General features: G+C 38.5%; 2 protein-coding genes across 8 annotated transcripts in view; one reads left to right on the top strand and one right to left on the bottom strand.

The window, feature by feature from the left end:
• Positions 1 to 328: 328 nt before the first annotated feature.
• LOC108038220 (60S ribosomal protein L8) lies at positions 329 to 1,966 on the bottom strand. 2 transcript variants are annotated; one of them, XM_017114973.1, is made up of 3 exons: positions 1,887 to 1,966; positions 1,525 to 1,664; positions 329 to 1,134 (listed from the first exon to the last, which is right to left on the bottom strand). In XM_017114973.1, exons 2-3 carry the CDS (start codon positions 1,660 to 1,662, stop codon positions 502 to 504), a joined length of 771 nt encoding a protein of 256 aa, XP_016970462.1. In that variant the 5' UTR covers positions 1,663 to 1,664; positions 1,887 to 1,966; the 3' UTR covers positions 329 to 501. The 2 variants fall into 2 exon arrangements, with proteins under 2 accessions (XP_016970462.1, XP_016970468.1); XM_017114979.2 differs by lacking the exon at positions 1,887 to 1,966 and adding an exon at positions 1,848 to 1,872.
• Positions 1,967 to 3,178: 1,212 nt separating this feature from the next.
• LOC108047493 (serine/threonine-protein kinase mig-15) overlaps positions 3,179 to 24,518 on the top strand; it is a 34,176-nt gene continuing 12,836 nt past the window's right edge. For all 6 annotated transcript variants that reach the window (XM_044458227.1, XM_044458224.1, XM_044458228.1 and 3 more), the window contains exons 1-5: positions 3,179 to 3,344; positions 3,968 to 4,101; positions 10,900 to 10,965; positions 23,718 to 24,162; positions 24,253 to 24,495. In XM_044458227.1, coding sequence (XP_044314162.1) covers positions 4,024 to 4,101; positions 10,900 to 10,965; positions 23,718 to 24,162; positions 24,253 to 24,495 — 832 coding nt within the window. In that variant the 5' untranslated portion in view covers positions 3,179 to 3,344; positions 3,968 to 4,023. The remainder of the gene's footprint in view (positions 3,345 to 3,967; positions 4,102 to 10,899; positions 10,966 to 23,717; positions 24,163 to 24,252; positions 24,496 to 24,518) is intronic.

Genomic DNA, 24,518 nt, shown 5'->3' with positions numbered 1-24,518 from the left:
AATATTTCTTTCAAAATTTAAAATTTTATTAAATCTTTAGACCTGACAAAACTAAATTGTATGGTTCTGTATAACTGCCTCATCTAATAATTTTCAAATCTAAACCATATATTGCAAACAAAAATTATTTTCTAAGAACAAGCTACAAAACTCTTTCAGGCTTGGGATATTATCTCAAAATTTGATATTGGAACATTCAACGACCATCTCCGAGTCCAGAAATATTCTTCATTTTAACATTTATAGAACTTTGTGGTTGATAACTAAAGCCTCAAACATAAAATACCGTATATGTTTCTTCATTAAAATTTCCAAAAACAGACAATGATTATTTTTTACAAATAAGTTTTATTCCGCCGTGTCAAGTGTATGCTGACAACATACAGATTTTCCATGTAGAATAGCATTTTCTCCCACAGCGCCGCACAAAAGAGTACGGCTACTACCCAGATCTCAGGCGGAACCTGCTTCACGCCGGAATGATCCTGCTGTAGCCAGTGCTTATTTGTCCTTGCTGTCGCCCTTGCCACCACGGATCCTACCGGTACGACGGGCAGCGATGAGACCGACCTTGCGACCGGCGGAGGTGCCTCGCTTGACGGTGGAAGCCTTACCAATATGCTGGTGGTTACCACCACCGTGGGGATGCTCCACAGGGTTCATGGCAACACCACGCACCTTCGGCCAGCTGTTGCGCTTCACCTTGTACTTGTGGTAGGCACGACCGGCCTTCAGGATAGGCTTGTCGATACGACCGCCACCGGCGACGATTCCGACCATGGCGCGGTTGGCCGAGGGCACGACCTTCTTGGCGCCGGAGGGCAGCTTGACACGGGTCTTCTTGGTGTCCTGGTTGTGGGCAATCACGGTGGCGTAGTTGCCAGAGGTACGGGCCAGACGGCCGCGATCGCCGGTCTTCTCCTCAAGGTTGCAGATGATGGTACCCTCGGGCATCTGGCTCAGGGGCATCACGTTGCCGATCTGGAGGGTTGCCTTGCGGCCGCAGTACACGAACTGGCCGGTGTGCATGCCCTCGGGGGCGATGAACAGCTCCTTGCGGATCTTGTAGCGGTAGGGGTCGCGGAAGTGGACGACGGCCAGGGGAGCGCCACGGCCGGGATCGTGAATGATGTCCTGAAAAAGGAAAGGTATGTTATAATTTTTTAACTTGAAACCAAAGCAAATATCTTAAGCCACTTATTAAATGGACCTGAATATAAACAATTATGTTTACAAAGGATCCCTTTAAAAGCTGTCCAATCTGTTTAAATGTGAATGCTCCACAATATAGGTAAGATAACAATAACAAAATTATATTTCAAATCATAAAAGCACATGAGTTTTAATTAGGTATTACTAGCGTAACTTGATATCCATAATGCCAAACTATCTGATGTGGCAGTGTATGGTAAATCTGTGGATGTGCATCAACTTGAACTACATTCGATAAGCAACAGATTGAATGTCTTGAGTACTAATTGCTAAGCAGTCTTCACTGTAACTCCTTCTGGACAACGGACTCACCTTGACAACTCCGCGAATGTAGCCGGAACGCTCGGCGAAGTCCAGGGAACGCAGCTTGGCGGCTCCCTTGCGCTTCTTCACGTGCGCCTTGAACACGGAACCAGCGCCCTTACGCTGTGCACGAATAACGCGACCCATTGCTGTAAAGGTAAATTCGCGCAATTAGTATTTGTATCCACTTGGAAAATTATACGTCGCCATTTAACGCCCGTCCATCGCAACACCCCACGAAATATGGTGCCGATCGGCCGCGGCCAATCTGTGGCCCTTCGTTTCGGAGGTCATTTTCCATGGATGTTGCGATAAATGTTGTTAAATCTCACGATTTTTTCTCGAACTCGGCGAGCAGATGCGGATCGTACCAAAATTTCGGTGGAAAAGAAAAGAAAGAGAGGGAAGTGTCAGTGTGACAGGAGAGGTGCACGAAAAGCGATAACTCTGCTTTAACAGCACGCTGTTAAAATGACATATTGTGCTGTTGCGCGCGATGGGCCTTAACATTAGACTCCACTGGCTCATATTTTTGGGTTAGTTATTTATTGATGTAATTAATTTCTTTTTAATTATAAAAAGATCAAAAAAATGTCAGCTTGTGAACTTTTGATTTATTTAAAGCACAAGAAAGGCAGCTATATTCTGCAAGTCAAAGCTTATTATGTATTAGGAAACATACTTAACCCACCAGTTTATATTTATAAAATTGTATAGAACTCAGTTATTATTAATTATGATTTTATTTTTAAGCAGATAGGATTAGCTTTTCCGAAATTGCTATGCAAATTTTCTTATAATACATGAATAAATATATTTATTTTTAATTGCTGTTAAATGGTTTCCCATTGCTACAAAAATCAATCCTTTTTTTTACTATTATATTTGCTAATATTTGTTTAAAATGTTATATTCTAATTTCCTGTGAGTAAACGGTTATAAAAACATTTAAAGAAGGTTCTGTAGCAGATAGTACAATTATGGCTTGACTTGTCAATGTGTCTAAGCGAATTTTTCTTTAAAGATATGTTTTTCTTAGGTTTCTAATGAGTTTTAAAAGCCTGAATTACTTTTGCTTCCTATCCTTAAGAGTCCTAATAAGGCATTTTTTTTCAGTAAAAAGAGATACCATACCCAATATTATTCAGGAAAACATTATCTAATCGGAAAACTCCAATTGGGATGTTTTTTGTTGGTGCCCGGCGTCGACAAGAATTTAAGAGAAGAGCTATTAGAGATACGGCTCTCAGTTAGTAAACAGAAACAGCAAACTCTCCTCATCTAAAGAATATTTCCTTAAACATTTTGCTTGATTAGTTGCTATTTAAATAGTAAAAAAATAAACCACATAATCAAAATGTAACGATACGTTTATAGTGAAGACCAGTAAGACGTCGATGGCTATCGATATTCGCATGCACCGATACTTCGAGTCTATCGATTGTCTTCAAACTTTAGACCACTTCAATAGTTTATGTGCAAAGCTTTTTTGGATTGTATATCTTAAAATTTCTGTAAGGAAATCGTTGTGTTTAACATTTTTGGTAGGAAAACGTTGTATTTTAATATTTAGTGATGGATAAACATCGATGAGGGCAAACATCGATATCACCTAGTCTTAAAAACATCGATGTCATCGTGTTAGCATCGATGTTTCCCCACCTCTATTGTGAATTCGGATTTCGGTGCGAGATTTTGGCGTCGCGTTGAACGGAACTCGCTCTGATTTTCACACAGAAACAGAACCGAACCGAAACCGAAGAAATTGAACAAGTCTGCCGTTTGTGCGATGCAAAAGCGATAGGCCGCCCAATCGCTGTGCGTGAAAAGTACGTAAGATCCGTGGGAAAATCGTGGGAAATCGCGAATATCCTGCGCGAGTAAGGAAGGAAAAAACGAGTGGCAGATTTTTTCTGTCTATCTACACAAACACATACGCTGGCTGCTGTGCTGGTGTGGGTGTGTGTTGGATGGTCTATCGGAGCGCCGCTGAATAAAAAATGAAATTGTGCAGTGTGTGTCTGAAGAAGAAACAGCAGCTGAAGCGGCAGTGATTAATAAATGTTTTGAAAGCGAAAAAAGATTTTTTAAAGTGCTGGGAAATTAAAAAAGAGCCGCGCCCCGTTTGCCAAATGTTAACTAACCCACACACAAACACTCGGTCACAAAAACACACACACACACAGGGAGAGAGAAATAGAGAGGAAGAGAGAGAGAAGAAGAGCGGAGAAGCAAAAAAGAGAAAAGCTGTATGACAGCAACAAATAGTTTGTTAATTGCACAGGTTTTTTTTTGTATTTAGCGCATTCGGTAAATAAAAATAAAATTAAAGTCTAATCCTTGAATTTTGCTTCTTCCCCACTTGTCCTCCTGTTTTGCCCTTTCTTTCGCCGTTTCATTTGCATTTCTCCCATTTCCACCTCTCTCTTCTCTCCTCTTTCTGCTTGTAAAGAAGCAGCAGCATTAATTCTCCAGATCCAGAAGAACAACAAAAAATAGCAAATCAAAATGGCGCACCAGCAGCAACAACAACTAGCTCCATCGGTCAACTGTTCACTGGACGATATCGATCTGACGGCACTAAAAGTGAGTATATGGCTCATAGTTTATTGAAGATAAAGCCCCCCGAAAAAAAGAGCTTCCCCAAAAATAGAGCCCCAATTTTACACACTCCCCTTCTCTATTCATTAACACGCCTCGCCCGATAAATGGGAAAGTGACCGCCCGTGATTCTCCCAGGTGTGGTCGTTTACACTCCAATTTCCGTTCATAATTCGTTCAAATAAGACTATTAAATTTCATAAAACTTATCCGGGAGCCCCATAAGATTTATTAACGCATTTGATTTACTTTTTGTACACTATAAGTTCCCTAAATTATATTCTTAAGTTAATGTTTTTTTACTTTAAATAAAATTTGCGTTACAACTTCTTTAAAATCAATTCTAACTAATCGTACTTCCATTATTTTCTAGTATGTTTACGTTTATGTTTTCTGTAATAATCTGTTTGATTTCACATAATAATAAAAAACTCTAACCAATTCCTTAAAAAATTAATTTTTTCTGTAAATATTTACTTATTGTATTCTCCAACTAAAGGATATATTTTCCCAAAGATAACTTAGTTATTTGTAACTTCTTTACAAAAAAAAAATAATTCCTTTTTTTATTTATGCTATTATATCATTGGTATATGGTATTATTCATTGTATTATTTCTTCTCTAAGTCAAAATTCCAAAAAAATGTTGAAAATAAATATATTTTTTGTAGATTCTCCGTTTTTACAGCTGATTTTCAATAACCCTTAACTGACTTTCCAATTGGGATATTCCCTAAATATTAAAGCCGTACGATTTGTAAAGAACCCTTGTGAGGAACTTTGTTCCATAAATACCCCAGAATATCTTATACAACACGATTCCATTGTCCTTTACAGTCGTCAAACCCTTGAAGGCTTCCCCGCATATTTATGCAAATTGTTTAAAAGTACAACAAAAGGGAAATTTTTTCATGTTGGTTTTTTTTGCCACTTTGCCATGGCAACCAAAAAGGCTTTTTTTTTGCATTTCTATCCTCCCCCTTGAAGCAATCACAATAATAATCGAGTTTATAAATGCATATTGGCATTTCGATTTTATTGCTTGATAGAAAACCACCCAACTTAACACCCACCCTATATTTTGTGTGTGTGTGAGAAGTGGTGTGCGCAACTTTTGACCGGCCGGTGTCATCTTCTCCTCTTTGCCAAGCTATTTTTTGTTTCGTTTCGTTTCTCAATGAATTTGTCGAGTCTTAACCCCCTTCGCCCGCCTTGGCCCCCCTCCTTAACCCCCCTTTGGCCCGCACGCACTGCCGCATGCGTTTGTTGCCTTTCTCTTTCACCAAACACTCACCACTATCACCACTCGGTGGCGGAACGGAACTCACCACGCCCGCCGGCCCCACGTTGGGCGCCTTCTCTTTTGCGCACCCACCGAAAGTTCAGTTTCGCACGGGTGTGTGTGTGTGAGTGTCCGTTTGTTGACTCTGCCTGGAAAATGGGGGGTGGTGGTGGTGCTTGGGTCGTCGCCTCGCTGCTTCGGCATGTGCGCCGCTGTGTTTGTGAGTGTGCTTCACACAGATGAGGTCAAAATAATAGGCTTTAATGGGGTCCTTAAAGTGGAATATACCGTAAAATATTAGGGCTTCAGTCTTGTCTTCATGCCAAAAGTTAAATTTTAACTGAGAAACTGAACCAATTTTCCAGAGAAAACGTGCCAAAGTCTCTTTCCGAATGTATTTGAAATCTCTAGGAAAGATTTGTTCATATGCAAGTATAAAATGTTATCCTAAAGTATTTAAAATGGGAGAGGAGTTAAACGAATTATTTTCAACTGCACCTTTCTTTTTCATCCACATTTATAAGCGAAGGTAAATAAACCTTTTATTACTACTCAAAATATTACACAACCACATTTTATTTATGGTTGGCAAAAATTAAACACGATTCACAAAGGATTTAGGACTTTACTTAAGGGGGTTTGTTGCATGACCTTCTTATGAAAATAACAAAATTCCACTGGGTACCATACTAAAGATTCACAGTAAAGTTAGCAATTTACGAAGTACTTTATAGCCTATTATAAAAATGAGAAATTACAGCTTAAAAAGCACTTTAAGAGTCCTATTATTTTGGCCCCAACTGTTCGTTCGTGTGTGTTTATGAAAAATTGTTCATAGTCGATGCAGAGCGACGAAGACGAGACAAAAACGAGACAAGAATGAAAATTGTTTAGTTTACTTTATTAAAAGGCGGCAGGCAGAAGCGAGCAGAGCAACACCATGCGTGCTTTTGTATCTATGTGAGCCGCATGTATCTGGATCTTTATTTGTATTTGTACTCGTATTTGTATCTGTGCTGCAGCAGACAGCTTGAAGATGGCGATAATGTGGATCCAAATGATAATGATGATGAAAATGATGATTAAGATGGAGCACACATACTGGCTGCCAAAGAAAACGACGACGACCCCAAAGCAAAATCAGCAAAAATGGCAGCAGGCATGAGAATATGAATTGTGTGTCTTGTTTGAAGTGTTGTTTTTATTTTTGTTTGGCCTTCTCCTTTTGGCGCGGGGCGGTAAAGTAGGCGTGGGTGTGGGCGTAGCCCCGTCTGCATGTCTGCCATATTCTGCTGACCTGTCTGTGCGTGGCTTTTAAAGGTCATTAAACACAATGCGAGAGCAGTGGAATGTCCCGAAATAGAAAACGAGAAAAGGTCAGAGTCCTTAAAGGTTCGCTCCGGTTCGTTTTTTTTATGAGGCTTCCGTTTTAGTTTTTTCTCAACACGATAAGAACTCCATTCCTCATGACCGATAAGATACTGCAAACTGCATTCATCAGCACAAATTTCATTAAATATATCTGGTTTTTTTTGTTCTGACTTTATTTGTATTTAGTGCAGTTTCTTTTATTCTCCTCTGATAAGCGTTCAAACGCGGTTTGTCTTCATTTTGGTGTGGCTTTTTCTTTGTCTGTCTTTTACTCGCTTATGCACTGGAAAAAATAGACCTGAAACGAGTAATATGTTTTAAATTGAAGTTAATTGCTTTCATTTCCGAGATCCAAACAATTGACTATTAGAGAGTTAAGCGTGCAAAAGCGTGCTTAAACTTTTCAAAATGTTGATTTGAATCACAAATTTTTGTAAATTTATAAAGCCCTACATCTTTCTCAGTGTGTGTTTATTTTAATCAACATTTATTGCATTTCGTTAGCTGCGATAAACGTGTTCGCCCACATTTGTTCGGTTTCCATGTGTCCGTCTGTGTTGCAATTTGCTCTAAGGGAAACGACGGCGAAGAGTGGAAAAAATCCACACATGTTTCAGTTTTTGTGGGTTAAATCAACATTGGCCCCGGGAAAACACTTTTTATAGAGTTCGGGAAGAGGCATCTCTGCACTATCGAGTGTGTTTATAGAAGCAAATTTCCCCAGAATATTGGGAAATCTCTCCATACGATGAGGAACGTTTGAAATCGGTCGGAAAATTATCAGCTGTAATCAGAGTTTTCTGCTGATAGCCAAAATGTAGGTAAATGGGTTTTGTGACGTCAGCGGAGTGCATTCCTAATCGAATTGGCCACGCGACCCACACAAATTAAACCACCAAAAGACATGAATAGTTGGATCACTGAGAGAAATATTTGTATGTTTAGATTTGAATGGAATGTTAAGAAACATTAAATATTTATTGCTTGAATTTAACTGTTTATTCCGACAGGAAACATTGATGTATATTTTAGACACTATTTAAATTAGTACGTATAGGATACAATTTATATGTTTCTGTTTTCTTACATTTTAATATCATATTTTCTACAGCTTACACTATATTTCTCTGGGTGCATTCACTGAATCTGCATAAGCCAGCTCCATTGCATTGCATGGGCGTCCTAATATGCAGTCAGTCCTGTTTTTAGCCACTCTCCTGCTCTTTGCATTTTTTGCTGCTAACTGGGCCAAGCCTTTTTAAAGGGGCAGGGGGACAAAATGAAAGGGGAGGGAGTTCTGCGCTTTTAGACAAACAAAACAAAGCAACACGAAAAAAATTCCAGTTTGCCAGGCCAAGCAAACTGTAATAATGAAGCAACTAACTGAAGAGATAGACGGCGACAAACTTCTGGCTTAAGACAGTAGTTGTTCGATAACAAAGACTTATTTTGACTAATGATATCTTTCTTTCAATTCTGTTAAGCCTTTATTTTAACTTTTTTTTTTAAGTATAATCGTGTATTACTAACTATGTAAATGACATACAATAAACAAATATTTTTCCTATAACCACATGGCCAAGCTTCACTGTACCGCCAGCGTTTGCGTTGGTCCGCTCTTTCGGCCTCCAACGGGTTGTTTAGTTTTAGTTTTAGTTGTACCCGTTTGGACAAATACAAAAACAAACAGAGCGGCCGGAGCAAAAACAACAATATCGGGGGCCAGAAACGAAAGGCAAACAAAAGGCAAAATGTGGAGGGGGGCTAGGCGGTATAAAGGGGGGAGTGGTGCAGGGGGACACATGTGGCGGCAGCTGGACAACTTCCAACAGAGCGACAGGAATCAGCCAGCAGCAACAACAACATCCGTACCAGCCTGTTTTGCCTGCTCCCAACTGATAACTGTAACCAAATCTGCACAGGAAGAAAATTTGGTTAAACATAAGCATCCTTGACTTAGTTTATAAATAACAAAAGAGCAAAACAATAAAAAAAAATACAACAATTTGTCAAAAATATTAATATATAGCCAAAAAAAACGACTTGAAAGATAATACGATTGTTTTTTGTTTTCTACCAATTACATTTAATGATATTTTCTCTCCGTGCACGATCTCTGACCACCGCCTAGAACCTTTTTCTTACGGCTACCTGCCCCAAGTAATTTCCCTCTCCAAACCACTCGCCCATTGCACTGCTCATTTTGTTTTTGTCTTACTTAACTTAACATGTCAACGCTAATGATTCATGGAGTGGTTCCAGCAGATACTTTTCTCTCGCTTTTCTTTGTCGTTTTTCTCCATTCAGTGAGTTCATTTTTCGTGAATTTTTAATTGATTTTTACAACGTGAAGTAATCAGCCATAAATAGCAGTAATTGCCGCCGCACTCCCAGCATGTTCTCTTTGTCTCCTGGCTTTTCTCTCTTTTTGCCTTTTTCTCTGCCTTTCCTTTTATCGCATGTGTTTGACACACTTTTCGGGGTTTCGAGTGTTAAAAAAAGGGCTGGGGGTGCAGCCATAAATCTACTTAAAGCGGCTTCTATAGTTCTTCAGTTTTTCCGCGTCCCCCATCTCTTTTCTCCCCTATTTGTTTATTTCATGGTTTTTACTTTACTTTTACTATATATTTTTTTTTTGGCTGCTGACTTTTTGTCTTTTGGTCTCTAATTCCTGAAGCTTAAGGAGCTTCCACCCTGTGAAACAAATCACGAGGAAATTCAAACAGGGGGTGAAAACGTGCAGTTCGTTTGATGGGGATTAAAGTCGCATAAAGCTGATAACTTATGATACGCCATAAATCAATCGTTTGCGGATGTCAAAAGAAATATTCCTAGTCGTATTTTCCTAATTCCACTCTCCAATAAATTATTTATTGATTTATTTTCTGAGAAAAAAACTGGCAAGACTTCAATCAACCTTCTTATAAGTTAGTCTGCTTAACTTGTTGTGGAACTTTTGCACCAACTGAATTTGGAGCACTAACTGCACTTTACTAACTTCTCTTATTTACCGTTTCTTGTGGAACATCAATTGAATTCTACACTGAAAATGCAATAAAAAATTAACTTGACAATATTTGTTTGTAATGGGAAACAAATTACGAAAATTTGTATGACCACTTTTGAGCCGCTAAAATTCCCAACAGATTCTAGCGACTTATAAATTAATCTAGCAATGCAAACTGACAAAAAAAGTTAGCATTAATATTACAGTTTTTCTAACCATATCGCGAGTTCACATATAATAATACAAAAAAAAAAAAGGCAAAATATTTATAAGTTACTTTTCTATTGCATGGATATAGATAACAATGCTATCTTTGTTGCCCTATGATAATAACCTATCAAAAGCCCATAATAATTTTCCAGAAATAACTCCTTAACCAACAAACCTATTAAATCAATATTTATTGAGTACAATTTCTTTACGTGCGCCTTGTGGCTCTTAACCCCTCAACTTCTGCCGTACCTGTAAGCGTCAACTCAGGTTGTCAAAAAAGTCAGTTACCTGTTGAAATGCTGGTGTTCTTGTTTTTGTTGTTATTTTAATTGGCATTTGCCTTACCTGTCGCTCTGGACGTCTCTGTAATCCCAATTCCCCCTTTCCCATCACCTGCGCTCCAATAAAAATAGAAAGCATTGTGCTTGAGCTACCTCCTCTAATTTTTCTTTTCGTGTCACGCCCGTGTCACGAATTGCGTGTCAATGAACTCGCATGCAATTTGTATGGCTTTTGGGATCGAGAATGGGCATGGAAGTGGGATATAGGGTGAGGGGAATGGGGAATGGGGAATGGGGATGGGAATCCGAATCGGAATTTGGAAATCGAGGATTTTTATTTTTAACGCAGTGCCAGAGGCACTCCGGACTTGTCTCTCCTTATTTGTATTGTTATGCCTTAATAATTTGTTTACAAACAACAAAAACAAAGCGTAAACGTTCGTGCTTAAAGGTTGTTTAAGTGGTACGGGTTCCAAAAAAGAGGGATTTAAGAGCGGGTTTTTGAGGGGTTCTTTGTTTGTTTGTTCGGCAGCTGGGAAAAAGGATTTTTATTTTTGGGCGTTTCCACACACACATTGATTTTCCCTAGCTTATCTCTCATGTTCTCCATATCTCTTTTTTTCTTTCAGGATCCAGCTGGCATCTTTGAACTCATCGAAGTTGTGGGCAATGGCACCTACGGTCAGGTCTACAAGGTAAGTGAATGTTTATGTCTAATACATTTTTATTGGCTGTAAATAACTTTGGCATTTTTGTGGCTATTTTCGTGTTTAAAATTCGCTCGTGTAAAGTTTTTACGGCTTTCTTTTCATAAGCAAATTTTCACAGAGAGCAATGATCTCAGATTTTTCTGAGAGTCACTTAGTCTCTTTATAATTAGCAATCGTTAGAGTTTCTGCTTGACTGCGTTTCGCTTTAGTTTTGTAGTATGTTTTTTCGCAAAAAACGAAATGCATATCTGAGTAAATGTATCTACAGGGTGACGCCTCATCTTCCGTCTTGTTCTGGTCGCTTTAATTAGTTTGTGTCCGCTATGTTGTCTAATAACTTAAAGCGGCGAACAAAACAAAAAATGACTACAAGCCAAAACAAAAATGCCGAGAACGGATTCTTCTCACACATTAACACATTTTTCTGGCTTTTCGCCTGCAGGGGTAATAGTAATAGTAGAAATAATAATGAAACGGAAAAGAAGGCAAGTCTATTACCGAAGTTGGAATGCCCTTAAAGATCTATAAATTAAGCGTACTGAAAAAAGAGACAGAATTTTGTGAAACCTTATAAAAATAATATCAATAATGCGATAAATATAATTAATCAAATTATATGGCAAACTATTAGAACTAAACCGAGTTTGAAGCGACCAAATTATTAGTACCAGTTTCAGCTCATAACTGAGACTATAAAACCCTCTAGAAGGGTATAAAAACAACAGGAACCAGAGCCACAATCATCATCATAATCACACAGCTAAACAATGCCTTGACTTTGTGCTTGTATTTAAATTATAAGTTTAAAATGTATCTGCAAGATACAACTGTGCAGCAGCACAGGCGGCGGTACAAAAATAGACATTGCTTTTGTAAACTACCGTTAGCTGTTGGAAAAATCAGAAAAATGGAAAAAGTGTGGCATGCGCCGCTTGGGAGGCCAACGGCAAGTTGTTGTTGTGCTTGGGCGTTCATATTGCTGTTGTTGTTGCATGTTACTGCTGCAATTGCTGCTGCTGCTGCAGTAGATGTTGCTGCTGCACTTTGTGGGGGTCGCCACCGGCATCTTTGTGATGAATGCAACCAAATTGAGTTGCCGCCGCTGCTGGATTTGCCTCAAGTTGTTGTTTATCGCCTCTACAGATCCTAAAGTATTTTTATACCCTTGAAGTGGGTAATTTGATTTGGGAATTGGGCTTAAAACTGAATTGAAAGGAGTAATTTCGCCGCGATAAAGTTTTACTACTGCTGATAAAAAATTTAAAACCAAATGTATTGCAGATGGATTCGTCTTTCAATGTCAAATAAATCATGAAGAATTTTTCGTAATATATCTTTTACTGTTAACATTACTAATACTTACTTAGATTACTAATAGCCATATGATTTTCTCTTATCAAGAAACAAAAATCATAAAAATATAACATTTAATAAAGTAAAAGATTAGATTGCAAGGGTAAGATCATTCTCAGTCACTTGTACTTATAATTCACTCGTATTACCACTTAGTGAATTTCTAATGGATGAGTAATCAAGTCAGTAAATTTCCATTTTAACAATCAGGTGGTTGCGCACGGCAATTCAAATTTACCCAAGTAAATTCATTTCCATATCTATTTTTATTCAATTTCTCGGAATGACCAGATCTTTTATGTTGCCCTTATAAGGCTCTCATGGTGGATTAAGCTCTATCGGTTACACCATTTCATGAAATTGTGCTGTCAATCAGGTAACAGCTTTCAAAAATGTCTTTAATTTCATATGTTTATGGCCTCAAATTTTGCCAAAGAAATCCCTGTCAATTGGTTTCGCCCACACAATTCAGTCTGTTAAGGTTTCTAAGGTTACCAAAATATTTTGCAGATCAAATCGTAATACACTTGGGAAAATATATTTATACTGCAGTGTTTATAGAAAATGTATAAGTAATTTCGTTAGGAACTACTACTATTTGAGGTGATGAAAAATATTAATACAACAGTTTATATTCTCCAATTTGTACATGAGTTATTTATTGTAGTTAAGATAAGATAACTTTTGATGTCTTCTGACTAATTTGTCAGAGTTAGTCATAACATTGTTTTCCGTGTACCCGCAGATCTTTAAAAACTTGTTAACTCAACTAGGCGACGACTTTGGCGCTCTAAGTAGTTCATTATTCCGCAGTGGCCGAGCATCTGTGTGAAATTAGCATGAGTAATGCCCCCAGATACTTTGTGAGTCTGATTCTGTATCTGTATCTGTTTCTGCATGTGACTAGAACGCGAACGCACTTAAAAAGTAACGGATGCCGAGCCGCCCGGAGTCCATCCACTTGCTCGGTTTATGTCTCATTTCGTTGGCATTTATTTGGCTGTGGTTTTAGCCGACTTTACGCTGATTGACTGACTGGCCAACCGGTTTACATTCGCTTTGGCTATTGAGCTGCGATTTGAGAGCCACCTTTTTGGCCTCAGCAGCTTATCAAACGTCACAGTTTTGTGTTGACCAATTTTTGCCATTTGGCCTGCCTGCTTAATCATAATTTCATTTTGGGTTGGTTTTTTCCTTTTGGGTGTTTTCGAACAACATTCGAGTGAATTCCAGTCAATGACGATCTTTAGCATGAGTTAATTTTATTTCTGGGAATCTTTTTCGCAAAGCTCCTGTGATTTACGATTGGCTGTCACCCCCCCGTTTTGTTTAATTTAATTTTTTGTTCGCTTTCATGTTTGTTTTGTTTAGGACACTTCCGTTTTATTGATAACTTGATATTTCCACCAACTGCGCTGTTTGTTTTTTATCGCACTTAATAAGTTGGCCAAACTGTCGTCAGTGAGTCAGAAGAGCTGAACTGGAATCATGAAGTGCAGGGGAGGATCGGAAAAGGTGCCATTAGCCACATGCGGTTCCAGGGAACACGTACAAGTGCAACGTGTCAACGGCTTTGTGCCATGTGCACTGATTTTTTGGTAGTGGGGGTTGGTATAATGAGAAGTCTGACTTTAAACGTGGTCAACTGGAAATTGTGAGCAGAGGAAAGAAGGCAAAGTTCAGACAAAGAAACGGGAAGTTTAGATAAGTTTAGAAATGCGAAAGACATTTACTTCTAGCATTTCCAGTTTAATGTTAGTTTCATTTTTCACAAAGTTAGTTGACGAAGAATTTTGCTCTACTGATAATGGATAAACTTATTGCACACACCACTGAATGTTACATTTCGTAAACACTCTTTAAATAAATTTAGAAAATTATTTAAGGAGGCACAATGTATTGTTTTTAATATAATGTTTAATAATACAAATTGGCCTTATAATACAAACAAGCATTTGTTCCAGCACTATATCACTAAAGGCAAATCCTAACGGATTAATTTTCTTTCAATTCCTGATTCTATAACATTATTTTGTCTTATCTGATACAAACATTTGAAGAATATTTAATGATATAAACGTGTTGGCAGTCAAACAAACACACCAAACACAATTTCCGCAATGTTTATAAATGTTATTTTCGGGGCTTGGCCCCCGTTAGTTTTCCGCCCACGCAATAAAACCAACGGCAGCAGCCCACAGTTGTCGCATAATTAACATTTTTCATAGCTGGGCGAACTTTGACCCAATTACGGGGAACTCGAGAAGGAAGCAAATGGATTGAGGAGGAGGAGGAGGTGGAGCTTAAGTTGGAGACAGACAAGTGCAGACAGCCAAGACACAATACATATTTATGAGCGAGACATGATAATAAAGCACGCAAGCAAATAAGTAAAAAAAAATTGAAATTAACCAACGGCGCAGGCGCAGCCAGGCAGAAACAAGCAGAAGAGGCAAAAACTGCAGTGCAGGGCAGTCAATAAAAATAAAACACGACAAGCGAAACATGCAAAATACATTAAAGCCAATAAACAAATCAAGCAGGAAGCAAAAGCAAACCGAGCAATAGGAAAAGACAGAGAAGTACAGAGAAGAAACTACTATTCAGACTTCAGACCCATTAAAAAGGCAGCAATTAGTGCGCGAGTACCCAAAAAAGCATAAAAGGCTCTCTCAATGTCACAGAGCTAAAAAGTGACGAAATAAAAAAAAGCAAAAACTAATTATTACGCAAATAGTATTTGTTGGGTAGGCTCCAAAAACATTTAACAAACACAAGTCATTGACACGTTCCCAGAGTGCGTACACACAAAGAAAAGTTATACAAAATTAGTTTTCTAATGGGTGTCTTTATGTATGAAATGCAACTCTATTTTTTCTCTATAAATTAAAAAAAATTCATAATAATGCATATATTCTAAAGTGTTTTACAATTAATTGTTATATTATTTGATAAACCTCATACATACATTTATGAATGGATCTATGATATGAAGTAAAATCTGTAAAATTATATTTTTAAATACTTATTTGACTTTAATTTTGTTTGTAGTGTACAGCAGTCTCCTTTCTCTTTCCCTGCTTTACAAATATTTAAATGATTCCTCTCTCTATCTTTTCCCATTCCCTGCATTTTCTGCGCTATTTCTCGCTTATTGTATTTTTAGAGGTTCACTAACTTTTCGTCTGCTCTGTTTTCGGTTTTCATTTTTCGGATTTCGGATTTCGGGCTTTCTGCTTCGCTTTGTTCGCTTAATTAAATCTCTAGCCCTGACACTTTTTTCATTGACAAGGCAACCTGTATGCTCCCTGCTCCGCACTTTTGGGCCAAAACAATAAATGGGATTTTGGGCTTACGTTTTCGAGTATTTTCGCAAAATGCAAATAATGAAAAGAAAAGGCTTTTTTTGCTAGCCGCAGCAAATCATGATGGGAAAGTCATCGAATAAAAGTAGAGGTGGGGGGCTGTGAAGAGGGGTATATAGAGGGGCTTATAGATATACATATATGTGTGGGTTTCCAGTAACGACCTTGGGAAGTTGCCTCTTCTTCTTTATCGCCGGTGAGTTGGTGTCGAAGCTGCTAAGTTATGCATTTTATTATCTGTCTGCGTGGGTTGCTGTTTTTTTTTTGTGTATTTTATTTTATTTTTTTAACAGCTTTTGTTTTTGGCTTAAATTATATATGCATGCTGGAAGTTGAAAATTTATTACTTTCGAAGGCGGCGTGTGAAATTTTTGTGGTCTGTCCTCTCCAACAAAGTGAAACCACAAAAACTATTTAAAAAAAAACAAAGTTTGATCAAAGGTCGGGGTTTTGGCCATTAGCGAAAGCAAACCAAATGTAGATTTGCTACCCCCTTTGATTGGCTAATTGGTTCATTAAGAATACCAAGAAAAACAGCTTAGCCAATATTTAAAAATGTATTTTATAGAGTTCTGTTTAACAGGGGAATCAATTTTTTATATTTGTTTATACAAACAGGCTATGATTCACATAATAAAGCAAATGGTCTGCAGATTTTGTTTGGGTTGTGTCTGCATACGAAAAAATGAAAGTCATTTTGGAACTGATATCACATCTTAAATAAATTAAGTATATATAGTATGTATCTTTTAAAAGTTTACCCTATCTAATCTGCGTTTAAAAGCATCGTAGTCTATATTCTACAATATCTCGAAGCAAACCCAAACTATTTATCTCTGTGTTGATGGACAATTGACCTACTTTTCCAAATAAACTTTGAAACCCATATGTCCAAATTACCGCCCACAAATCAGCAAATGAGATAACTCTCTTTATCTTTATGTTTGGCCATTATTCAGCAATTGCCATAAGTATGCCTGTTTGTGGAGCTTACAAGGTTAACTTTGGCAATAAGCAAATGTTTTAATATTTATGGCTTGATTAAATATGCAAACATTTCGCTGATTACTCACAGATTGTTTTATGGAATTCCGTGATTTCGTTGGCCACTTTTAGGGGCATATTTAGTTTTGTTTTCCCCGTCTATTTTGTTGCTGTTGAACAATTAATTTATGAGAGAAAGTTTTGTTATTTTACATGCATAATTTGCTGCAAACAACAAAGAAAAGCCTTTGTCTTTTTCCAAAGCCACAAGGGAATTGAACTTATCTAACTGCCGATATTGCTTTAGCTTCTTCTATAGCTTCTGCTGGCGGACCCTTATCTGCATATTGACTTACAATGCAGCATATGTGACATCGGCATATTGTGTATATGTGCATATATATTGTCCCATGTAATTGCGTACACACAATCGGGGGAAAATGAGAATAAAAAGCGAACCCGTTGACCCGCAGTCGTGTGTTGCGGTTGGAAGTTTCTTTCAGACCGCCCTATCTTTCCGCCTAATTCATTTAATTTCCAATTACCGAAATGGGGTCCGCAATTTGACAGCTCCAGAGGGACACACTCTTACTCTCAATTAATTAAAATATAAGCCCGGGGAAGTAATAATACACATATATACACACACCCCTATGTGATGAGACCTTTCAAAGGAAACCGGAAATTGTTGACACGCAAAAGTGACGTCATTATCACACAACACATTATTTGTATTTTAATATATACACACCCATTCCCAGCCCCACATATGGGTGCCAAAATAATCTCTTGACACAATTTCATCGATCGCTTATCTTTCTGCAAATAAACACTTTGGCTGTCAACAATGAAAATAGATTCAATGACTCAATTTTCAAGGTATATTCCACTGATAAGACAATTAGCCCATGCAAATTGTTCTTGTGATTGCCAGTCGACTAATGCTTTATAAAACCTAATGAATAAACCATAATTGTGCTGGTAATTGATTGTGAAATAGGGGGAAATGGTTCCGATGCCGAATGTGGATGATCGTGAATGAATGTTCAATGTGGGTTAGGGATTGTTTATGATGTATTTTATAGGTCTATTAAAATATAAAAAAACTATTTACAAGAGGTATTTTATTGTCAATTATTAGAAGCTTGTGTACGGGTATTGTTCGTGCTATTCCAAGTGGGTTAAATGTGCTTTGAAACCATAACAAATCTTTTTGTAAAACACCATTTATTCTCGAGCAATTTGTCTAGACAGCGGTTAGTGGTGTCCTATCAATTTTTAAATGGGAAATGCCAAAATTACATTTACACTGGCACTTTGGTTCTAAAAATAACTGGCACATCAAACAACAAACTTTTGCTAACTGGGTTAACCATGTTGGAGGCTAACAGCAGCAGCAACCTGGCAATAAAACAAAATGGAAAGCTAGCAAACACTTTGAACTCGATTTTTCCTGGCGCTCCACTCGAACTCCCCTCACTCAGACACACTCCTCTCCTGACGCCTGGGAAAATTCAATTTAATGAAATGCAGCCAAGTGCTAAAAAGCCTGTTAAGTGGTTCAATGAAAGAGCGAGGGAGACGAAGCGGGTGAACTGGGTAAATGCAGCTATTGGCCTGGCTAACCTTTGACCCACACCACCAGCAGATTGACTCGGCAACAGCGGCGATAGGAAAACTCTTCGACCACTGACCAAATGTGAGCCATTTATTTGGGAGATAAAATTAAACAAAATTTTCAAGCACTATTTCCCCTTCAATTGCTGTTTTATGAGCCAGCTGCAAACACTCGCACACACAAACGAGGTACTACAGATAGACAGTTCCAGATACATTACAGTCGAACTTCTGAAGGTTGAACATTCTGAGGCTAAGAACCAAAAATTCGGAATAAATTTACAACTATTAATCAAAGTATTTAATTCCATAAGAACTATTTTCTTAAATAAATAGTGTATCAAGAGAATTACTAAATTACATTTATCGATAGCCAACTGTATTCCACTCACTGAAGGTATACTTAAAAGTTTTAAACTGCTCGGCGGGCAACACAGCAAAAACTTTGATTACCCGGGTTAATTAACGAAACTATCAACAATTGGTAATTGATGAGCGCTAACCTTCCCCCACCGCTGCCCCCTTGACCCCATGCCAACACACCTAATCACCTTTCAAATGGAGTCTACAAATTTGCACACCGATCAACTGGCAGCTAAGGAGGTGGAAAAAAATGGCAAAATAAATAAAAACTATGCACAAATGTTGCGTAAGTTGGCCAACGCAGCTGTGTTGCACTGTTGCTCCAAACTGGAGGTTCCCAACTCTGTGGGCCAGTGGGGCAAATTGGAGGCTGTTGTCACTCGGTGGGTTTCGGATCTGGGGTTGCTGGGTTACTTATGATACTTTACCTGACGCATCGCACGGGCGTGGTGCTGGCTGTGGTTTTCTATTCGTATCTCGCAAGTGTTGTAATTGAATTGCCGCTGCGGCTGTGTGGGAGCTCCAAGATTCAGTTGGATTCAGCTGTTGCCACAATTAATATGCCCACAAAGCTCATTGAAAGGTGCCCCAGCAGCAGCAGCAGCAGCAGAAGAAGACAAAAAGTGGTAGTACAATGTGGTTTGGTTTCCTTTCGGCTTGATGTGGTTGCGACTCATTGGGTAACCCAATACCACCGGCAGGTGGGTGGCTCCATGTAGTTGTCGATATAATTTGCATGGAAATGGGACAAGTGGAACGGGAAACTCAGGAATGAATCTAGTTTATGAGACCGTTATTTTAATAAAATATTTAATTAACGATCATTTGTATTACTTCCTATATAAATCTGCTTCATAAATTGTAACTAGATTCATAAAACAACTCAATTAAAGCCTTATTGGTATTTATCTTATCCATAATTATTTTATTTCAATTCTATATACATTGATTTCAATATTTTTCTAGTTGTATCTCAAATTTTCTGATCTATTTCATCATTTCCTTTTTTTCCCCGATTCCTGTCCTCAGCTAATCTATTAAAACATTTCCATTTCCTCGTTTATTTTTCTCCGTATCGTATAGAACACATGTTTGCCCGGTTCATCAACATCAGTGGGATTTCAGGCCTTATCGCCGACAGAACACAATTATTTCGAGCTAACTCACTTTAATCTGACTTTCCCCCCTGTATAGTATATAAATATATATCCCTTTCTCCTCTTTGTTTCAAGCGATTTGCGTGCCAAGTTGAGGCAACTTGAAAAACATGTCCAAAAGTTGATCTTTTTGGTCCATTTTTTTTAAGAGCGGCACTTGACTGCATTTTTCGCCTCTTATGCAACGTCAGTTTCCGACTTTTTATTTTTTTTCTCTTTTCTGTTATCAGCAAGCTTGCAGTCTAAAATCATATTTTTTCTGTCAGCGTCTGTTGTGCATTTTTCTCGCATTTTTTCTCTGGGATTTTTGTCGACAAATTTACACGACTTGTGCATAGTTTTCGAAGGGGGTAGAATGGAGTATCCAAAACAAGATATTGCAAATGCTTTTCTTACGTATATTTTTTGCGATCTTGTATACACAATGCTTATGAGAATAAATATATTTTTAGCCTGATTATGCAGTTTTTGTTTTTCTTATAGACACTAATGCTGTTTAAGCAGGACCTGTAATTTTACATAAATAATGGAGTCTTATAAGAAATATACCTGTTTATTGCTATGAAATGGATTGGTTCCAAAAGATAACTATATTTAAAGGATAATAGTAAAAAACTACCAAACTACTCTGTTTTTATTGCAAACGAGAAGAGTGAATACATTGTTGTTAAATACCTAAACTCTCTGCTCATACAGGTCCACCCTAGCGCCCAAGTATCTGTATATTTGTGGCATATCATCGAGTTGATTGTTTTATTGTTTGGGTTTCTTTTCACGCTTGATTTTATTTGCGCTGGTATCCGTATCAGTATCCGTGAGTGTGACTGTGGCTGTGACTGTGACTGTGCCCGGTATCTGACAGATACTTGTGCTCGGTGTGGTAATCATAAACCATCTCTTGTGCATAGGTAGGCAAATCCATACCCGAATCGGACAGCTGCACCAGTCGACTGAATTTCGTTCCATTGTTGACTTTACCTTTAAAACATTTTCACATTTTGATTATATTACAAATTCAGCGATTTTTCTTTTTTTTTTTTTTTTTTTCTTTCGGTTGGAGCTTTATATGGCAAAAGGCTTGTCGTCGTCAGTTGCTTTGTTTATTTGTTTCTGCGGATTGTTTAGCTCTATTTGCTTTTGGGCTTTTAAGAAGAAAACCGAGGGAGGTGGAGAAAAGCGGAGGGAGAGTTTGACTGCACTGAGTGATTCACAAATATTTTTCTTTGTATTAATTGCGGCAATCAGCTTTCGTCTTTGATTACTTCGATGTATAGCTTGGGGAGGAATTTGAACTCACTCAGAAATCAAAGACGACAACTTCCTGGTAAAAGTACAACACCTGCTAGAAATTTCCCCAACTCTTTGTAATGTTTTTTTAGCCTGCCTAATCGATTTCTCTATGCACAATTTCGTTCTTTACCCCAAGTCAGGCTCCATTAGTGCATGTCATTAATTTGCATAAAATCTGCAGCACAGTTAGAATCTGATGATGATGCGATGATGGCCTAGACATTTTCCAGCTCCTCCCGCCCGAGTTGCACATACTTTTTAATAACATTTTGATAGAATCTAACCGTGGTGTAACGCCTCGTCTAACTAATCAATAAGCGGAAAGAATGGGACAGGTTTTTGCTGGATGAATTTTGGGATACTCTAGAACTATGCAGTAATAGTTTTGGCCAGAAAAGAGGTTATTATAACCTAATGTATTATAAAAGATGTAGAATTTTACTTAAAATATTTTATAATATATATAATATATTATAACATATAATATATATAATATATTTTAAAAGCGGTCTAATGTGATCTAAAGTACATGAGTTCTTAAGTTAAATTATTCTTACTTATTTTATAACCAGTAGACTTCCAAATTTCGAAACAACTTTTTACGACTTGGTCTTTAAATGCAATCCATCAAAAACCAAAGTGGTGTCTATAAAAGGTTCCTTAAATACAGCCATCAAAGCGAATCTATTACAGATATAAATCAGCGAAATGATAGAGTTTCCAAAGTGTTTTCCCCTGTGGTTCGCAAACTTGAAACCCAATCGTAATTACCCTCTTGAAGAGAACATCGAAGAGCCAACGGGCAGCATTTCATACCATAGTCGCATCGTCATCGTCTGACTATCGTCACTTAAATTGTTATCATCTCTCGTTAAGCATTTTGATTTATGGATGGGGCCGCAGCCTGATGCTCCTGCTCACTCAATTAAAACTGTATTAAATGTAAAATGACTTTAAAAGCGGCTTAGGCGACACGACAGCCGCAACGGCGATGCAATGGCAGCTGATGCTGGGAGCGATTTTTTAAAACCGGCAAACCGGTCGATCAGGACAACTCAATCTTGGCCTGAAGAACGGAGTAGAGAATAAAAAACAATTTGCGAGTTTGATTAAAGTGGCAGGCTAATTGAAACTAGTTGGGGTTGGGCTAAACACCAGCACTAAACGCCAAAGATCCAACGTGACTTGAGAACTTTAGGGAAATAATTGGAGGTCTTGAATCTCTTCTCGAGAATTTTGCATTGAGTGCTGCCACAAATTAGAGAGCAGAGTTCTAAATTAATATTGTCGCATTTGTGGTGATATAAAATTGTAACAAATATGTTGCTTTAGGTCAATACCCTTTAAAGCAATTCTCAGTGATTTTAATGCATTTTTTAAAGATTTAGTTGCCTAGCGGGAAATACAAAATTGTTTATTTTAAACTTAGAATAACGCAGCTGTTTTATAAATGATCACTGAAATGGAATTTACTATTGTAAATTGTTAACGAATAATAATTTTGACTTGAAAAAGGTTTAATCTTGGTGTTTTATATCTTGAAATTGTTTTTCAAATAAAATAGTAAACATTCTTGGGTATATTTATCCCATCGTCTTTACTCTTAGTAAAGAAAAAGTAGATTTCTAAAACCGTTCTTAGAATGGTGTTTATATTCCTGGACTTAAAGGGGGTTTTTCTCAGTGCCCTCATCTTTTTTTAGTCACCTCCTTCCAGGCGTTGAATTAGTCACCTTCGTGGCGCTCTTGAATAGATATTTGTGGCATGTTTACCTTAACTACTTGACACTCTGATTGAGCAGACACATTACCCCACTCGAGGTTGATGCTCCTCTCCAGACGGAGTTCTCTGCCCTCCACTTGCTCCTCTTCTCGTTGCGTTCTATTGTTTGATTCCATTGGAGTCGATGCCGATGATGCTGTTGCGGCTGCTTTTGTTTACTTAATCACTTTTTATGCGTCGTAGTTTGTTGACGCCTGGCGGGGGCGAAGACAGCGGCAGCAGACCCACAGACTATATAAAATATATAGAATATATGGCGCTGCACTAGCCAACGCCTCCATGGTCGTCGCCAGCGTCATCGTCTTGTTGTTGTCAAGAGCATAATGGAGGGTGCTGAAGTGCATTAAACAGCCTCAATGCCGTAATGAACCGAGTTCTGGAAACGCCAACCCGGGCCTGACCTCGATCATTGCCAGTGCTCAAGAACGAATCGGTTGAGTTTCTTGAAACCTAAGGGGTTCTAGGCTTTTTAACAATTAGGCATACCTATTTCCGCTTTTACTTTGATATTAAGTTTAATGGAATGCTTTTATTGGTTTCATTTACTAAAAACACGATACAGTCTCGAACGAAATGATACATCGATGTGCAACAACATTTTTGAAATATTGAATGTTACAAAAAATCCCCAACCATATTGGTTTCATGACAAAAGTAACCGATAAGAAATAAATATTCAATTTGTCATTGGGCTTGAAGATTAATTAAATTTACAAACAAAACATTTTATAAATAAATGCAATAAACAATACATTTTTTAAAAACATTAGATTAATTTCTTGTTAGTAAATATTACTCACCAAATTGTCACTTTTTAATTTTACAGGGCCGCCACACGAAGACTGGTCAATTGGCTGCCATAAAGGTGATGGACGTCACCGAGGACGAGGAGGAGGAGATCAAGCTGGAGATCAATGTGCTAAAGAAATACTCGAATCACCGCAACATCGCCACCTACTACGGAGCCTTCATCAAGAAGTCGCCGCCCGGTAAGGACGACCAGCTCTGGCTGGTGATGGAGTACTGCGGTGCCGGATCGGTGACGGATCTGGTCAAGTCCACCAAGGGTCAGAGCCTGAAGGAGGAGTGGATCGCCTACATCTGCCGCGAGATCCTGCGGGGCCTGAGCTATCTGCACTCGAACAAAGTCATCCATCGCGACATCAAGGGGCAGAATGTGCTCCTCACAGACAACGCCGAGGTGAAGCTGGTGGATTTCGGCGTGTCCGCCCAGCTGGATCGCACGATAGGCCGGCGCAACACATTCATCGGTGAGCTAAATGAGTCACCTGCCACTGTCGATCCTACCTGCTAAACTGGCTTTCGTCTGCGTTGCTCGCTCCCCTTTCCCCTTCACACAGGTACTCCCTACTGGATGGCCCCCGAGGTCATTGCCTGCGACGAGAACCCCGACGCCACGTACGACAATCGCTCCGATCTGTGGTCGCTGGGCATCACCGCCCTGGAGATGGCTGAGTCACAGCCCCCGCTCTGCGATCTGCATCCCATGCGCGCCCTCTTCCTGATTCCGCGCAACTCGCCACCCAGGCTCAAATCGAAGAAGTGGTCCAAGAAGTTCCACGGCTTTATTGACACGGTGCTAGGTGAGTCATCTGCATTAATGGCA

The sequence above is a fragment of the Drosophila rhopaloa genome, unplaced genomic scaffold (assembly GCF_018152115.1).
Source record: "Drosophila rhopaloa isolate 14029-0021.01 unplaced genomic scaffold, ASM1815211v1 contig_163, whole genome shotgun sequence".
Lineage (NCBI taxonomy): Eukaryota > Metazoa > Arthropoda > Insecta > Diptera > Drosophilidae > Drosophila > Drosophila rhopaloa.
The sequence above is the reverse complement of the archived record's forward strand: the minus strand, read 5'-3'. Positions and strand labels throughout refer to the sequence as shown.